General features: G+C 35.0%; 1 protein-coding gene across 1 annotated transcript in view; it reads left to right on the top strand.

The window, feature by feature from the left end:
• Positions 1 to 19,644, top strand: part of LOC108545127 (roundabout homolog 2-like) — a 176,818-nt gene that overhangs the window by 33,918 nt on the left and 123,256 nt on the right. Inside the window, 2 exon segments of the mRNA XM_017896612.1 lie at positions 14,482 to 14,609; positions 19,170 to 19,181. Of these exon segments, the coding sequence (XP_017752101.1) occupies positions 14,482 to 14,609; positions 19,170 to 19,181 (140 nt within the window).

Here is a 19,644-nt window from a genome sequence, read left to right on the forward strand (position 1 = left end):
TTAAAATATTCTCAGTAAATTCTAAAATTATGGCAAGTTCTTTCATGTTAATATTTGGTATAAATGAAGGTTTTATCAATAATGGAATACATTTATAATTTTTATCATATGCCTTTTAACATAAACTTAATTTTTTATCTTAAAATTTTTTTAAAAAACTTAATTTTTATCTTAAAATATTTTTAAAAAACAACTTTTAGACCTTGCTCTTTTTTTTACTGCTGAAGAGCAAACTTCGGTTTCTTCATGTAGGCAACAGAGGTGCATGTGTGAGGGGAGAAAATGAAATTTTTTCTCAACTCTCATAAGTTTGTAGTTGGGATAGACTCCTTCAACACAACAGAGATTAACAAGAGGAAACAGGTTTATTAATGAGTGTAGGGTACGTCAAAATGAGAGAGAGATAACTCAAAGCAGTGGTTTATGAGTCTGGTTTCCATATTATCTTCAACAAAAAACATCAATTTTAGAAAAGTGACAAGACAAAGTAGTCCTAGGCTTCAAAGGCAGGAGAATAGGAAAGAGTAGTTTGCTCCCAGATGCTTCTGGTGCCATCTCTAAGCTGATAAAGGTTGCAAGGGAGAAATTACAGTCTGTCTTTAGGTGGGAAGATAGGAAGGAGGGCAGAAAGACTCTTTGTATTTGTAAATTTCTGTCCTGTCTTCAGCAAACACAAAGGAAAAGCAGCAAGTTCCCCTGCATCTTGTCTTTGCCCAGCTTAACAATCCTTCATGCATTAGGGTATGGTTTCTTTCATAAGGTTTTCAGGTTAAATAATAGAACAAAGACAGGTGTGAGCAAGGATATTCTCTTTAACTTATATCTACCTTAAGCTATAACTTACAACTATAACTTACAACTACCTTGAACTAGGTTCGAGGGTGGCTCCTGGGTCCTGTGAAAAACTGTGTTAATTGTGTTAATATTCAGAATTGGAAGGGATTGGACATAGAGAGAATATTTGAAGTGAAAAATGATGAATAGGAAGATATAACTTGAACAAACTCAGAGTTCAAAGTTCAGTAAACAGAAAATGAAGTGATTCTTCTGCTGAAAATATACTGTGTGGTGTCCCCAGTGTCTCCATTGTGAACACTTGGCATTTTGTCATGAGCAATGTTTGATGCCAAAGAAAGAACATAACCTTCCTCCTCCTGCATGTGTACAGCCTTGGTTTATTCCCTCATGAACAAATTTGTCATGACTGCCTACTAGGTTCAAGTAACTGTACTACTTGTATTCTGAGGATACAACCGTTAATAAAAGGGACAGGACCATGCTTTTATGGAGCTTGAAATCTAGAGGTATAAGTAGATATTAAGTTAATCCTATGTCAGCATGAGCAGAAGTAGGTGGGCTAATGGGAGAGAGAGATGGGAGGTATGGAGAGTGGACCAGATGTGAAAGCTCAGCATATGCAGGGATGCAAGAGACAGCCCGAGAATTCTGGGGTATAGTTGAATGCTCGAGTGTAAGAGGGGCCTAGCGAAGTGGCCAGAGACTGATGAAGATGTCACATGTAGACTGAGTTCAGAAGTTTGAATTACTCCCTGAGCCCTCCAGAGAGCCAGTCAAGGGTGAATTGAAGTTTTTGTTAGTCTACTGTATATATTTAAAGAAGACGGTAAACTGTTGTATTAATATAAAATTCAGGCTTTGCCAGGCAAATGCAACATTAAAGCAAGGAACAAGATAATTGAAGATATAGACAAGCAACTTATGGACCATGACATCTAAGCAGGGTAGAGAAAGTAACAAAGATACAAAGGGTTGAGAGAGAGACATGGAGGAAGAGGTTCAGTCTGTGAACTGATTAAGTGAGGAAGACACAACCAAGGTTATGGCAGGATCAGACATTTGAACCTCAGATTTCAAAGGCAAAGCCATTCCAAAGGCCAGAGAGGACAATGGCCAAAAAGAGATAGAGACAATAATATCACTGGAAGTGGTGATAAGAATGAAGTGAGGTCAGCTATGGAAAATGTTAGGTGACATTTATTGAGGATTTACTATGTGCCTTGTGCAAATCTCAAAACTCTGAATGTATTGAATCATTTAGCTCTGACAACAGCCCTGTGAGTTAGGGCCTATTAATTATCATCTTAAGGAATAAGAAATTCTAAATATTTCATTTCAAAACTGGATGACATGAGACTCAATGAAGCTGAATTTTGTTTTGGTTTGCTGTATTTTATTTGCATGAGAGAGAATAAGTATCTCATTCAAGTAATATTTATTGAGTAATTACTCTGTGTCAGACACGGAGTCATTGCTTGGAATGGTTGGAGGTGTGGTCTTCATTTTCCCTCTCCCTTTGCCTTTACTCCAGAAGGCAAACCCTCAGGAAAGAGCCAGATTTGCATTAAGGCATGGAGGAGAAATATCTGAGAAAGACAGACGAAAAGGACACTTCACAAAGCAGGAAACAGGCAGTTTAGAAAGCACAGTGAAAAATCCTTAGGAGATGGCCACAAAAATTTTGTGAGGGGTTATGTTAGAGGAGATGAAACTCATTTCAGAGGAAACGAAAAACAAGAGAATAAGATGACAGGAGAAGATGGAAACTTGGGTGATGAACAAAAACAACAGGCTGGGAACTTTACAGCTGGCCACAAATTTGCCAAGAGAATTAATCCCTGGAGTCTCCCATGTTTGCCATAGGAATGGAAGATGGGAGAGACGGGCACTCAGAAGACAGCCACAGGCTCCACTGGTTAAAACTTGGAAGGAGTTCTGGCTTAGGGTGAGCAGGATGCTTGGACCTCTGAAAGAGCCCAGCTGAAGTTTGGTTTCATTGCCCACACTCCAGAGAGAGGCTCTATTTCCAAGGTGGTCAGTACTCAAATTCCTTGGCATCGGTTCAAGTCCTAGTCTTTTTGGCCTAGTTACCTTATGAGCGGAAATCTGCACTTCATTAAATCAATGATTGTCCAATTGTGGTAAACATCTTTTTCGTTTGTTTGTCTTTGCTTAGTTTTTTAGTTGGAAAATGTCTTGCTCTCTCAGCTGTGCGAAAGGAAGATTAGCATAGGGATTTTGCATTGATGGGTCAGGCAGACGAGAGAGCCAGTGGTCCTGGAGGATGAAGGTAAGCAGTGTGGTAGAGTATGGGAAGTCAAGAGAGGCTAAAATATTGTTTGGCTTGGTTAATTAAGACAAGATGAGGAGGCCACCATATTTCAAGTTTCATTTTGGTTTTCTGTCGAGGTCTTCGGAACAGAACAGCAAGCACACTTGAATAACCTTGCATCTTACTAGTTCCCTGGAAGTGTAACCTCCCAGGGTTTTTTATTTCTTTTGTTTTACAATGAATGCTGTGAAAATTTTCATTTTCTTAAAAGGATATCTGTCTCTCATACTTCTCTAAGATGCCCTGCCCAGAAATTGCTTGCAACCTCATCCCTGAGAGAACTGGCAAATATTCACTTCACCCAAACTGTAAACATGAGCCTCATTATATTGTAGACAAAAAGAAAAGTGTGACCTATGGTTGTCTACAGATTAAAAACAAAGACTCAGTCTGTACCAACCAAATAATGGCTTATTGTGTTCATTTTGGGGTCTCAGGCCTGAAAGGTGATTTAAGAGCTTGCCTTTAGAATACACCTTAAATATTAAAGATTAAGAACGCATCATATGGAATTAGATTGCCAATAAGTGCTTATGTGATTCTTAATAACAGTTTCGAGTGTTGCCTGTGCAAAGATATTACTTGAAAAATTGTGAATGGAGAGATCATTTTAGAAAAATTGAGCAACATTTCCTATTTTCAGCTCTCAAAACTGAAAGAGGTAGAAGATGTAACTTTCTGCAGGAAAGTTTATAGTCCGTAGAAGTGTGCCTTGAGTAAACCTGTGAGTTACCAAAATGCATGTTTTAATGTAATTGAATAACACTGCCAGCAAGTTCTAGATGGACAGATCTCCATGTCCCTAACATGGCGCAGGGGAGCTGATTAGTGGGTATGCATAAAAAATCAGTACAGGGTTCCATAAGATGAGTAAGTGATTTTATCCTAAAAATTCTTCTGTTGAAAGTAAGACAATACACTACATGACATTTTCATAGAAAGCTCCACAGTGACATTGCCTGGACTTAGGGAACTATGGATGCCTATAGTTATAGACCTTTACTTTCCGAAAGAGTCTGAAAGGTATAGGTTGCCCTTCAGCTATTTGAATTGAGTGGAAGTGTTTCGAAAATTGAAACCAAACTTTTCAGGTCTCCTTAAAGGGAAAGAAACATTTACTCATATAGACATTAAATGTTTCCTGGTTCATTTCATAGTTTTTACTATTGGCCAACTTAACGATTAACACAGCAGATGCATAATAAAATTTTAAGTGCTAATTCAAAACACTTGTTCTAGAATTGGAGCCAGAAATCTTATAATAAGAAGTAGTAGGTGATTTCGAAAACTAAGCATGTTGAGAAAATAAATTTCCTTCCATGAAAAACAAAGGTGCTTTTGAGATGAGAATGGCCAGTCAGGAAGTTTTATAGAGTCCTCACATAACTCAAACAAGGTGATGAGATACACAGGCTTGAGCTAAGCATGATAAAATGCCAGTTTGTAATAAATTTTTTAATTTATATTTCTTAATTTGTTTTCTCCTCCTAAATTCTATGGTCATTGTGGAAGGCTTGGGAATCCCTAAATTGTCTGAATTATATTCTTAAAAGCTAGAAAATCATGAGAAGTTCCTACCCTTGAGGCTTAATGTGCATCAAGAATTGCAAAGTATGAGTAATGAATAAAATGTGGTTATAAAGTTTTGCCAGTTTTCAATTCCTGTTTGATATTTTAAAAGTAAATTTAGCTGTATAGGAAATCTTTCCACTAGGTATGAAAGCAGGTATGTTTATGAGGAAAAAATAACACAGATTTTTATGTAAATTTGGAAGTGGTTTTAGACTATAGTACTTTGTTTTGTAAAACATACTTAATATTTCTCTTTCGAAGCACTTTTAAGATGATTCTTCAAATATAAGATCACACACAAACAGAATGATGCATGCAAACTGTGGGTTTTAAGTATTAAAATAAATTTACTTTGTTTTGTTTATTATTCAGCTGAACAGATGGTAATGATTTTGACACAATACAGTTTTCGTTTTCTTTTTTTCTTCCTTGAGAAAAAAAACAAAACAAAACACAAAAACACAGAGCTGCTTCTCCACTTTGTCACAGCTGGTTACCAATGAATCTCAGTTCACGGTACAGTGATGATAGCACATGTTGTCCAGGGGCCAAATCTGATTGGGTTGCATTTTTTAGCAGTGTTTCATATCAGAAAAAATAAGGTATCTCTATGGTGGGGACTGTCAGCACACGATTGTACAACTCTCATTAATCAAACTTGGCAACACTGGTTGCATTTATTTAAATCAAAGACTGCCAGATTTCAAAATGGAAATCACCAAATTTCTATTTGAATTTCCTCATCAGTAGTGTTTTGTTATGTTTCTTTTTTTCTTGGTTTTAATTACAGCCAATGATACCTTCTACATTGATATTGATCATTACATATGATGAACCGCCCATGTTGATCATATATAACATAATATTATACTATGTTACAAAGTAGTGATTTCATACCAAAATAAACTCTACTTCTTGAAAATTTATTCTAGACTGTTTAAAGAAAGCTAAATGCTTGGGAGGCCGAGGTGGGCGGGTCACGAGGTCAGGAGATCGAGACCATCCTGGCTAACACGGTGAAACCCCGTCTCTACTGAAAATACAAAAAATGAGCCGGGCGTGGTGGCGGCGCCTGTGGTCCCAGCTCCTCGGGAGGCTGAGGCAGGAGAATGGCGGGAACCCGGGGGGCGGAGCTTGCAGGGAGCCAAGATGGCGCCGCTCACTCCAGCCTGGGCCACAGAGCAAGACTCCGTCTCAAAAAAGAAGGCTAAATGCAATCAAAAGCAAAATACAAATACCTTTGATTGTTTAGTAAGAGAATAATGTTAAAGGGTATATACATCAGGAAAACATTTATGAACCTTCCGGTGTTACAGTTGGTTTTAGAGGAATATTGAGAAAAAATATTGATAAAGTTAGTTTCTGGAGGTTTTGAAACTGAATACAAAGTCACCAATACATAAATACCTACTTGCCCAATGCAAATGCACACAGAGCAATAAACACACACATCCAATAGAAAATGCATGCTGCTGTTTGTTAGAAAAATAAATGTACTTATAAAGAGTTCCAGTCATTTTATAACTTGAGATAGCAATGTCAGCATTTTATGTAAAATTGTATTTGGAAACAAGCATTTTCTCTAAGTTATTTACTGCTGTGCAATTATATATAAAGCCCTGTTGTACACTATAAAGATATCTTTAAATGTAAGGAGACGTTATTTGTAACGTATCATATCACTCTGTCAATATTTGCTTTCAAGGGAGAAATGCACGTTTTCCCAATTTTCCAATGTAATGGTTACAATGAGATTACTATTAAATATGGACCAATGTATCTAGAAAGAAATCTAAGAAATAAAGCCACATTTGTTAGACCTGGGAAAATCCTTGAAACCTGGTAGTTTTAGGCAGCACGTTATTGACTTAGGGAAACTGTGACCCATTAGAGAAAGCAGAGGCTGGTAGTAGATAGTCACAAGAGTTTTTTCCCCAACTCTAACTGCCTCTGTCTATGACTTTGGGAAAGAGACTTTGTCATGTTTTGCTTCAGATTGCCTACATGTGAAATTAGTAATTAACCAACTATTTGCATTCTAGATTTTGAAGTCAGTCCGACATAATTTCTTTAAAAGTAGTGTTTATATTTCTCAAGCTTTTGCAGATAGGAGTTAATCTGATCACAATTACAGGCCTATCCTTTCTGTGACCTAAGACACTTCTTAATGTAAATATTCATAAAAGTATCAGAATTTGATTGAGTCTTCCAGGATTTTTGTAGGACTAGCGACTGGCATAGTGGATTGGTGATGTTGGGTGGAACAGTAGTGTCTTTATGGTGTACAGTTGTATTAGGTTTGTTGAGTCATCAGTGTGAGGAAGCAGAAAGAGCTCATACTTTGGAGTAAGACAGATCTTGATTTGAAAATTCAAATTTGTATGTTAAAAATGTCCACTTTTTAAATTATGTCAATTGTTTAAATAATTTTAAAATATTGCTAGGCCAACACATACACACACACACACACACACACACCCCTACAAATTTATAAAATGCAAGGTAAACTTCAGTACCCAGACCATGAGACCCGAATTCTAGTAACAACAGCCATTAAAAGCTTAACTGTGATGTTAACCATTTATTATTTGAACCCATTAAGAAAAAATTCTAAGAAGCAGCTACTCTTTTGGTAATATATCGCCTGTTTACTTTAATTTCCTTTTATGGATTCATACATCAGGATTTTAAAAAATTGAGTGCTTATATTGTCCCTTGGTGAAAAGCTGGGTAAAAATCTTTGTAATATGGTTGATGAAGATTGCACCAGGGGACTTAGATTCCAATACGGTCTAAACCTTTGCTACTGATGAATTCCAGGGCACTGGATAACAAAGAACTATTTTTCTAATATTAAAATTAGGACATTAGACTAGGCTCAACAATTTTGAAATTCTTTACTATGTCTCAAAATGTATGATCTGTTAGTGTCTTGAAATGACCAATTTCCACTTATTTTCTTATTATTGCATAATAAAAGAGTATTTTTATCTATTATCCTAGAGGTACTTTATTTAGGCTCCATATGTTCTCCCTTAATAATATTGGATTAGCTGAATATTTTCATGTTCACTCACTCATATCTTCATGCTTTTCAAGACTTTAACAAGGTTCTTTGAAATTATTATTTTACACATGCCATAATTCCTTTCTTAAGAAACGAGGAAATAAAATTGAACATAATATACCCATTTGCCTGCTATGCCAGATTTTATAAATGCTCTAAGACAGCCCTATTATGTTTGCTTTCAAGTTGAATTTCTATCTATGTACATTTTCTAATTTTAAAATGGGGAAAATAATAGCTTCCCACCTTACCTACCAGAATTGTTATGAGGATAAATGAAAGAGTACATTTGAGAATACTATGCAAATATATTTTTACTGTTATATTTTATTTTCATAAGACATGTGACTTGAAACCGCTCTGCCAAAATAATGAGCTTATATATTTGAAAGCATGGAACAAAACACAAAGCTTACATTGTTTTCTCTCAGTCTTCACATTTGTTTTATACATTCTGCTAAAATTATTTCATTTATTTTGGTGGAGAAAGAGAAATTATTTATTTATTCATGTTACTAATTTACAGAGAGAAATTTGTTAATGATAATATGTAAACCAAATGTGTAGATTGCCACTCAAATTGCCAAGTTATCTCCATATAGCTAGTAGCATTAATGTATTAAATATTCCAAGTTCTTACATTTTCAGTATCACATCAATCTGAATTTAACTTACATTTCAGAGCTAATTGCTGATATATAAACACAACATTACTATGCTTCTTGATATAATATCTTGTTATATTCAAATTAGTTAATCTTTCAGTACTTCATATAATCGTTGCACTGGTAACCATGCTATAAAGGAAGTAGAAAAGAATTTCAAGCATTTGTTGGTGCATCATCATTTTTTCAATAAGCATTCATTGAACACCTCCAGTATCTCAGGCACTGTTTGGTTAGACTTGGGGTATATAGTTTAAAACAAGAGAGAACCAGTCCTCATTCCCATGGAACATACATGCTATTGGAAATAAAGAAGACAAGAAATAAGGAAACAAATGATGCAGTAAAGATATGTGCTTTGAAGAAAATAAAATGTATTAGAAAGTGACAAAGTAAATATGAAAGCAAAGAATAAAAAGAAAGTAATTTTTAAAAACTAACTGGATTGGTGGACAATAACTAGATTTCTTAGGCAGGAAAGACATGTGTAAGGGAATGATATTTGGGCCATCCTGAAAGTCAAAAAGGGTCAGCCATGGAAAACATAAAGGAAGAACATTCCATGAATTTGCAAAAGTACTACAAAGACACAGATGAACTGCCTTCTTACATTGAACAAGTAAAAGAAAAGCCATGTGACTGGAACAGAGTGAACATGAAGTTTGAGAGGTAGGCAAGGACCAGATTATCTAAAGCTTAAACACCATAAATAAATAGGTTTTATTCTGAATGACCGAATGAGAAGCCATTGGATAGCTTCGAACAGTTCAGTGACATAATCAGATTTGTGATTATCAATCAGTAAATCTGTACTGATGCTCTTAATTCCCTTTGAAGCCCTGACGTAAAATAACTGCTGTTACAGTCGTCCCTTCTGATTGGCAGTTTTGTACTTTCTCTTTGTGGCTTCAGTTACCCTTGGTCAACTGTGGTTCAAAAATATTAAATGAAAATATCCAGAAATAAACAATTCATCAGATGTAAACTGCACAGCATTCTGAGTAACATGATGAAAGCTTGCACTGTCCTGCTTCATTCCACCAAGACACAAATCATCCCTTTGTCCAGCATATCCACGCTATGCACACTACCTACCAGTTAGTCACTTAGGAGCCCTCTTGGTTATCAGATTGACTGTCTCGTGTAGTGTATTTGTAGTTCAGTACCATCTGTGGTTTCAGGCATCTACTAGGAGTCTTGGAACATATTCCATCTGAATAAAGGGGGATTATTGTACAGTATATGGTTGCTGTTATTAGGAAGAGTTGACCTGAAGATGAGATAATTCATAAGAAACCCAAAATTGAAAAAACTCTCTTGTAGGAGAGAGAGTGTACTTTTCTGTTTGGCACAAGGAGTAGTATTGTTAGTAGTAACTTTGGGAAGAAATGTTTTATGTTATTATATATAGAAGATCTTCTAATAGAGATGTTCAAAGATAGAATAGACCACTTGTCATAGGAACAAGCTGGAGGACTGACTGGTTGCATGTTGCAGATAGGATTCAAGTGTTGATGGACAGTTGCAGAAAGTGAACTTTTAAAGGTTTCATTTAGCCTAGTGAGTGAATCCCTTTATATATATTCAAAGTATTCTGATATGAATACATCATATAAACTGCGGATATTATTTGCAGTCTTTCCTCAGGCAAAGATTCAGTGAGAAATGAGAATTTAAAAGATTGTGAGCATTTCAGTAACTAAGTACTTGAAGCCTGTTTGTTTTTAAATTACAACATCCCAGTGTGATGGGACATAGCAAGACATGCATTGTAGCTTTTACTTTTAGTTACAGAAAGACAAGACACGGCCCCAGGAAATGTGTGTTAGATGGAGAGAGCCTCCGAAGTAGTTCTGATCTACCCCAATGTGGAGTCAGACATCATTTCACTAGGCTCTGAATCCTATCACGTCATGTATCCCCAAATTTAGATGCAATGCATAGATGTGTCATCAGCATGTCTTGAATAAAATAATGGAATGTTTATTGTAATCTTTTCAAACGTCAGTGATCATCAAGGGAAATGAAAAGATGGCAATGTTAAAGAGCATCTACTAATTCCTATGAACTATGATGGGCACTGTGATTTGCAAGACTGTTAAAAACTATTACCCAAAACTTCTTTTTACTCCAACACATCCCTGTCTCACTGGAAGGATTTAGTTACCTTCCGCACTTACACGTTTTCTAACAAACCTGGCCCATGTCACCAGACTATTGGCCTCGGCCACAGTTTTACAATCTGTATCTGAAAACCGGTTCTATAGGTAGAAAAATAATAGATTTGCTGTTTGATTTTAATGGCACAATCTCTTTGAAAGGTCATCTCTTTTATTAGTTGTTAAGACTAATTCATTTTATTCTTCCCAAGTAATAGTTAATGTTAACTTTTCACAAGGAAGGTAATATGCAATCATAGAATGCACAATTACTTGTATCCCCAGTCAACGTACCATTAATTAAAAAGCAAACAAACAAAATCTCATTCCTATTGTTTTCACCTTCCTTTAAAATGATTTAAAAAATCTCAGGAAGTCAGATTTCAGACTTAGTTTGGGTTCAAATATTATGTATTTTGTAATTTTTAAATAAATACTTTTAATTTTTTTTAAAATTTCAAGCTTTATTTTAGACTTAGAGGTACATGTACAGGTTTGTTACATGGGTATATTGTGTGACAGTGAGGTTTGGGGTACAAACCGTGCCATCACCCAGGAAGAGAGCATACTACCCAGTGGATAGTTTTTCAGCCCTTGACCCCTCCGTCTCTCCTTCCTCTAGGAGTCCCCGGTGTCTGTTCTTCCATCTTTACATCCATGTGTACCCAATTTTCAGCTTCCACTTAGAAGTGAGAACACGATTTCCTTCTTTTTTATGACTGTGTAGTATTCCATGGTATATATGCACCACATTTTCCTTTTTCAGTCCACTGTTGATGGGCACCAAGGTTGATTCCATATCTTTGCTATTATGAATAGTGCTGCAATAAATATGCAAGTGCTTGTGGGGGGTTTTTTTTTGGTGAAACTATTTATTTGCTTTTGGGTATGTACACGATAATTGGATTACTGAGTCAAATGGTAGTTCTGTTTCAAGTTGTTTGAGAAATCTCCAAACTGCTTTCCCCAGTGTCTGAACTAATTTACATTCTCACCAGCAGTGTGTAAGCATTCTCTTTTTTCCACAGCATCATCAGCATGTGCCATTTTTTGACTTTTTAATAGTAGCCATTCTGACTGGTGTGAGATGGTATCTCATTGTGGTTTTGATTTGCAGTTCTCTGGTGATTAGAATAAACACATTTTTTTTTTTAACTAAAGCAGAAAGCAGGAGATAACTTTTACATTTTATTTAGTTTCCATGTTGTCTTTTGTGTAAGCAGTGTCTCTAAAGTGAAGTAAAATTTTGTCATACGCTATAACTAAATATTTTCTAAATATAAAATTATTTTTCTGTGCACATTACATAGTTATGTGTCTTACTGTGTTGTTAGCATTTTAAAATTAAACTATTTACTTGCAGAGAAGTACACATAGAATGAGAAAGTGACACATTCAGAGTCAGGGTTTTAATTCTGGGTTTTCTATTTATTAATAACATGACTTTGAGGAGGTCATTTTATTTGCCTAAGTGTCAGTTTTCTTATCTATAAAATGACAATTTCTAATTCAGAAAAAGGTTTTGAGGATACTCCGTACAATGTGTACAATCATTTTTTTTTTTAAACTGAGGTAACATACAATTTTTTTCTCAATGACAAATCAGTAATAATGTACAATGTAGATATATTTTATTGACTTGGAATCATGGCTTCATATATGTATTGATCCAGAGAAAACTTTTTAGACCATTAAGTTTATCTCCCCTCTTTTAGCTCTTGAAAAAGTTCAGCTATAGGACAATGTAGAGACTTCTGCAAGTCACACAACAAGAATCAATAGCTAAACAGTAGTCAATAATTCAACTTTTTAGATGAATTGGAAATGTCTGCAAAACACAGTGTTTAAATGTTTCTATCTTACAGCTAAGCATGTCATGCAGTACATAGGCTAACTGTAGAAAAGATTATTTTTATTAGACATTAAATACATCACCAGTAACTTTTCTGAAGCCATTATCAAAATAATTGTTTTTCTCACATTTTCACTGGCAAAGTTAAGCAGAAAGTGTTTATCTGTACTATACTCTTTTATGTATTTTAGCCTAGTATTGCTCTTGACTATAAATACATGGGTAAAGTCATTTGGAGTCTTGATGCCATTCACAGTTGGCCTTTATATCAGCAGAAAACAAGATATGTATCATGTATTCACCACCAGTGTTTCTTGAGCACCTAGTAGGTGGAATAATAATAGCGAACATGTATTGTGCTTTTTGTGTGCCTGTTTTAAGTACTTTATATGTTATTTAAAGCTCACACTCACTCCATAGATGTTATCTTTAGCACTTATTTTGCTAATGAGGAAATAGAGACCCAGAAAATGTAAGGATATTGTCAACCCTTGCAAGCATGTGAAGAAGCCAAGTCCATGAATACAACTCTGGCCATTTTGCTCCTGAGCCTGTGCTCTTAACCATTTGATTATGCTACTGGATGTTAAAAACTCTATGTTTGGAGTATGGGTATTGCAGTGAGTGAAGCAGACAAGATCTCTGCCTTCATCAAAATAGATAACAATACAAAATGTAACTAAGTGCAGAATTATTTCTGCAGCAGTAAGTTTTCAAAAAGGGACTAATTAGATTTTTATAGTATGGTAATGGATGGCTTCACAATGAAGGGAGTGGATAAGAAAGTAGTGGATAAGTTTTTTCCCTAACCACTTATGACATATTTAATAAGCAGAATTTTAAGGCAAAGCACGCAGACAGAAAAGTAACCATGATAATTAAAGGATGGAAGAGTAAGGGTAGTTAAGTTTAGTTGGCATGATTGGTATATAGACAATGCTTTTTTTCATGCCGAGGTCTATAAATGAGGACTATATTAATTCATGCCTTAGCCTCTAATAAAGTTAAGCTGGGTTATTCTTCTAGCTAAAGCTAGAAGTAGAAGACATCTGGTTATGGTCGTTTTAAATGCAAGCCTAGAATGTTTGTGTTTGTCCTGAAAACAATAGGAAATCACAGCTCGTTTTGAGCAGACAGGACCAATTAAAATGATATTTTGGAAACATGGATCTAACTGTGGTATATATGAGGAAGAGAAGCAAGGTGGCCAACCAGAAACTATTGCAAAATGTGTGTTTGAAATAAAAACCACTGGTAAATATCAGGAGGAAATGTCACATGTGAAAAAAATGATAGCTGGATTATCTAGTTTGTGTAATTATAATTTCTTAGAATTAAATAAGAATATATTTTCATGCAAGTACTCCCAAATTTTTGGTGTTATGTTTTCTGACCCACTGTGTGAGTCTGCTTCATTAATGAAGTGGAGGTAAAACCATAAATGCACGTGAACAAGCTGAATATGTGCGTTTCCAAAAATCACTCCAAGGCATGCTGATGTTTCAGGAGTTAATATTCCTTATTTAAAAATTGATTACGCACCCTTAATTCTTTTACCTAATGCCCATTTTGTCGATTTGCCAACAAATAAGAGAAAAATTTTGTTCTTTAACGTATTTCAGCTCTGTAATATCCAAGGTGCCTAAAAATAAATTATATTATTGAACACAGTGTGACTGACAAACTAATAAAATATAATTCACCAAGAAACTGAGATTGTATCTATTTTCGTTAGTAGTCAAGAGCTACCAAATAAAGGTCAAAGTGCTAATTATGCCTGTGATCGTCGTGCAGTGGAAAGAATTGTATACGTATGTGAAGTATAGGTAACTGACAAGCAGCTGAAGATCAGATATGAAATTGATTTTATTAGCAATACCTTTAATCTAAGTAATTGCACTTTATGGCTGATTTGTGTGTGTATGTATTTGTGTTTAGGTAAAATACAGTTTAAAAAGAAAAAGGAAGACGACTACTTCATGTTATTATCCATATAGCGAATACTATGTAATAAAACCAGTTCATATTCTACACAGGTATGACATCAAAGATGATTACACACTAAGAATTAAAAAGACCATGAGTACAGATGAAGGCACCTATATGTGCATTGCTGAGAATCGGGTTGGAAAAATGGAGGCCTCTGCTACGCTCACCGTCCGAGGTAAGAGGTTTAAGATGTCAAAGATAATTGAACCAGGACACTAGTATTTGGTTAAATTGGTAAGTGAACTTACAATCAAAATAATGAATTATGCTCTTTTGTTGTACTAAAATGCCTAGATTTTGTGTCCTCTCTATCATTAATTGAAATAAAATTATTTTCATTATTTGGTTCCACGTGATGATAATTTAAAAGGATTAATTCTTATTTAGTAAATTGCTTATGTGGTTTAAAGTTAATAGTTTATATGGCTTAAAAGTAAATCTTAAAAACAGAAAAGATCTATACTACTCTTTCCATTTCCGTTGCTTTCAGCTACTTACTGCTTTTAAATGTCATCAGTTTCGAAGGTACTCTCATGTTTTCTGTTTTCTAGTTTGTCGCTTTGTCACTTTATACTAGTAGCATACTGTTTTGAAGTTCTTTTTAATGTCGGCATTCAAAACAGCAATCTGAAAAAAACTAGCAATGCTTCCAAAGCTGAAAATGAACACAGAGGCACTCTCCAGACTTGAGATAATCTGATTTAGAGACTGATTTGTGAAGTTCATTGGCCTTAAATAATTGAAATAGTCAGTGCTGCTCTTGTAATAACTTGCACTTTCTGGGTGTCATGCACTTCCTCAGTCATGGAATAACGTTCATTTATAGCCTCACTGGAATTGCTTATAAGCGAAAGAAAGCATTACTTAACTTTACAGTGCACTAGAATAAGTGAACCATCTTTTCAGTGGAACTTGTTTATCACGTGAGGTAAATTGTATAGTCCGAGGTACCAAGTAGTACCAAGTGGACACTTACACTTACTCTTGAAATAGACATTACCCATGGCGTCATTCACACTCATAGAAAATCCAACAAAGATAGGCAGGCACGTCCTTTCTCCCACTGCTAAATGTGCCTCCTTCTCTCATCCTTCGTGGTAAAGTGATTGGCTGCATGCTTTCTTCCAAGTCTCAGTGACATCTTACCCCACTTAGTCATACCTCTGACCCTTGTGCAGCTTTGCTCCCAGAAGGTTTCAGGAGGTTAGGAAAAAGGTTTGGAGAAGCTTGAAGTTGCAGGAAAGGTATCAGGGATTCTCAGGTTCGTTTTTTGTGTGGTAAGAAAAAGGGTTTTTGCCAGATTTATGATTTAGGCTTCAAATCAAGAAAAACTCAATTACCTCCAGGTTATTATGAGGAGACAGGCACTTTGGACACCTGGAAAAATATTGGTGCTTTTCATGCTACTCAATTGCTCCATCCTTATTTCACCGAATCCATTTTTTTGTCCTCTGGACATTCCAGTGTGAATTTAGATACAAAACATATTTAGACAAAATTGACAGCTAGTTGCATAAAAACATTTTCAGTCTTCATTACTTAACAGGTCATAAAGGACTATGATCATATATGAATTGAATATATAGATATATATATGGATTATGTAGGATGAAAATCTGACAACCTTTGTAAGGCAATGAACACACTTTATTTAACCCACACTCTACATGGATGACTTCATACGTTTGTCGTATGTTTGCTGGGCAGCTTATTGCAAAAACAATTCACTAGACCAAAGTATCCCCAAAGTTTTCTTTTTCTAAAGTAAATGGAAAACAATAATAAACAACCAGCCAATAAATGTCCCACCGGAAAACTATTTGCTGACTAAACGAATGGTGAGAAAACGTGAGGAGCTGTTTGCTGGTCGAAGCAGCAGGGTTTCTTTTACGCTGGAATGCTTGGACGAGTGAGACTTGAAGTGGTCTATTTGCCTTAAGACCTTTCCCAGCTCATTGTTTTCGTAATTTGCTGAAAGTTTCAGGCTTAACATTTCATTTAACAAAGCATGCTCCTTATGTGGGGGATGTCTGAAGCTAACTTACCAAACTAATAGAAAACATTGTTTGTTTTCAATAGGGTTTTTTTTTTTTTTTTTTTTTTTTTTTTAAATCAAAAAACCTTAAATGGCCTCTCCCCTAATCTGTATCCTGTAGATGGATTAGAGTGTTTATTCTTTGTGGTATGTATTTATCACCTCTCTAAGACTGAAACCTCAAAACTGTGTTTAAAAGATCTCCTTAACACAATATAATATAGAGTAAAATACTGTTTAAAAACATTTATTTTTTACCATTAGGAAAAGCATTTGGGTTTTCTTCTGCTAAGAGATTAACAGGGAAAAAAAAGACAACACTGTTATCTACGACTTATTTTTTTTCTTTGCTAATTTTCTATGCACATAAATGAAATGTGCAGCCTTTCTTTGGATTGTTTTATTAGAACAGGGTCGACTGACCCAAGAGGCCATGTCCATTTTCATCCATTTAATGCAGAGACACAGTTTAGTTTAATTTGCTGATTTTGAAAACATCCACCTGCTGGATTTTTTCAGGATAAAATGTTGCTAATGTAACAAGGACAAAAAAATGTACTGTGATGTTTTTGCTAAAACTTTATCGTAACATTCACATTAGCCAATTGGGGAAAATGTAAGGGAGTCGATTGTCAAAATTTGAAACAGATCTACTCAGTTGTTTCCCATTTCAAAAATATGGTTAAAAAAAAAAACTATAAAGTGAGGCTGAACATCAAGAAGCTCCCTTTGCTGACTTGGCAAATGTAAAATTAGGAAGAAATAAAGCCAGTCAACAACAGACCTCCTTGATTAGACTTTTCATTCTAATCAAATAATTTATTACGAATAAAACTTTTTAAATGGCTTTAAAATGACAACACAAACTGCATATTTGCAAGCACATTTTTCCCATTTTTAAATTTTTAAATTTGCTTTGCATAAAGATCTCATTGGAAAAGTAATATTGTTTCTAGAGCAATAAAGCCTTAACGTTTTGGAATTATTCTGTACTAAAATAAGATAGACATATATTTTATTTCTTTAAAACATGATTTCTCACCACAGTTTCTTTTTTTTTTTCTTTTGTTAATATCCTACACTCAAAACGCCTTTTCATTTCTAGAGGAAACGTTATGTTTGAAATTCAGCTTGAGATGGCAAGCTGAAAAGTGCAAATTCAAAGATGAAGAACAAAAGTTCTTTTTCTACTGGACATTTTGCCAGTGCAAAATTAAGAGAAACTTCATCTGTTAGAACAAGCCACAACTTCACATTGTTACTCTGTTATCTCTTTTTGATAGTTAATCTTGTATTCTGCTCCCCACTCCCCTGCAAAAAGAAAGAAATTATGGTACATTGGGTGACTTACTCCCTTTTTCCTCTAGCTATAGCAAACACACCAGGTATGTTAGGACACATTAGGGTTCCACTACAGCAGGCTTCTCATACCACTGCTACAATTGCCTTATTGCCTATTGTTGGAATCCTTCCTGCTTTAATTGTGAATAATATTATAAGACCATGGCTCTCATAGAGACAACTACGTTTTTATGTTTATGGATTGCACAGAGCTAGTATTATGATGTATCTGCTAAGTGAGTATGTGTAAATACGTGTTCAATGGTGGTTCCTATCTTGCCCAGAGAGCCATCATCAACACAAAGCCATTGATACGTTCCAGAGTCGCATTACATATGCGCTAGAACTGTATCTACTGAGATATGGGCGAAACACTGTTGAAAAAATTCTGTTTTTAATATCAGATTTCATGAAATTTCCTATACGACTCAGCATATTGTTTCTTCATTTGGATAACGGGATCACGTGTTTTACAATATTTGTCTATTGCTTTTGCATAAAATGGTTTACCATCTAAACTGATAGAGTGTTATTCTTTTTAAGGAAAGGTTTATGAAGCCCATGTGTATCTCTTACAATTTCTTTGCATTAATAACAGGGGCAGCCTATTACCACTGATTTTAGTGATTGAAAGTTATGGTATAATAAAAAAATGATAATTTGTTGAAGCAGCAGTTTGAAAGCCGTTCTCAGTGTGAACAAGAATCAACTTGTCAGTCATTGTTTCCTGCCCTCTGCCAAAAGAAGGAAAAAGCTTAACAGTAGTTAGGGAGCTACTGAGTTGAAATCTCTAAGGATGTTCCAACCTATTTATTATATTTTCATCCACCCTGTCCATGGATGAAAAGTGATGTGATCTTCACTTATTACTGACTAAAAAGCAGCGTCAGAGGCTTTCCTGCAGTCCTGGTAATGGTTCTGACTAACCATGCTTAAAATCCAATTGCTATTTAAATCAGACAGCGAGGGCTTCTTTTATTGACATGACATTTGCTAGTCTGTGACTTGAATAGTGATATTCATCAGGTTTTTAACTTTGGGGTAACACAAGGCTGTTTAACTCAAGATCTTTGAAATAATAACTATAGTAAGTGATGATGATAAGACTTTACCTAAAATATCTCTCAAATTGCTTATAGTCAGTCCTCGGAGTCAAAGTAATTATTTTCCTAGAATTAGATTTATAACTCTCAATTTTATTAGACTCAGACATCTTGGTCATACTTGAATTGTGAGAATAGAAATCACTCTATTGTCCATACTTAAATGTAACATTACACATCATGCATTCTGATAATTTTTCTTTCTTTTTTTTAATTTCTTTTTTATGTTCTCACCACACCATTGTAATGTCTACAGCTCGCCCTGTTGGTAAGTAGCCATCCTTCTATCCACTAAGCATGGCTTTGCACAGTGCTTCATAACTCACGCATAGTAAGATTTGACAGAGTGGAATGTATTTATTTTACCCATGTTAAAATAATACTTGAGACTGTCTGCTCTAAAAGTTTCTCCTGTTTTTTTTTTTAATCACATTGACAAACAATTTTGTAGTGACTTTTGCTACATAGCAATAAGTAGGTAACAATTTTTATGTAAGAGAATAAATGAATGATTTATATTTAAGAACTGCTAGCTTTTCTTATAGGAGAAAAATATATTGTATTAGGGTACAATAAGAAAGCATCACTATCCTTTTTTGTATGTGTAAAATAATCAATTATTAGTTATGTTTGATGTTAAGATAAAAGTTATGAATTAAATTAAAAGTTCTACGACTTCACACATTTCTTTTAAGTTACGCAGAGTCCCAGTATTTTAGGGATATTTTTAA

This window comes from Rhinopithecus bieti, unplaced genomic scaffold (assembly GCF_001698545.2).
Source record: "Rhinopithecus bieti isolate Rb0 unplaced genomic scaffold, ASM169854v2 scaffold_27898, whole genome shotgun sequence".
Taxonomy (NCBI): domain Eukaryota; kingdom Metazoa; phylum Chordata; class Mammalia; order Primates; family Cercopithecidae; genus Rhinopithecus; species Rhinopithecus bieti.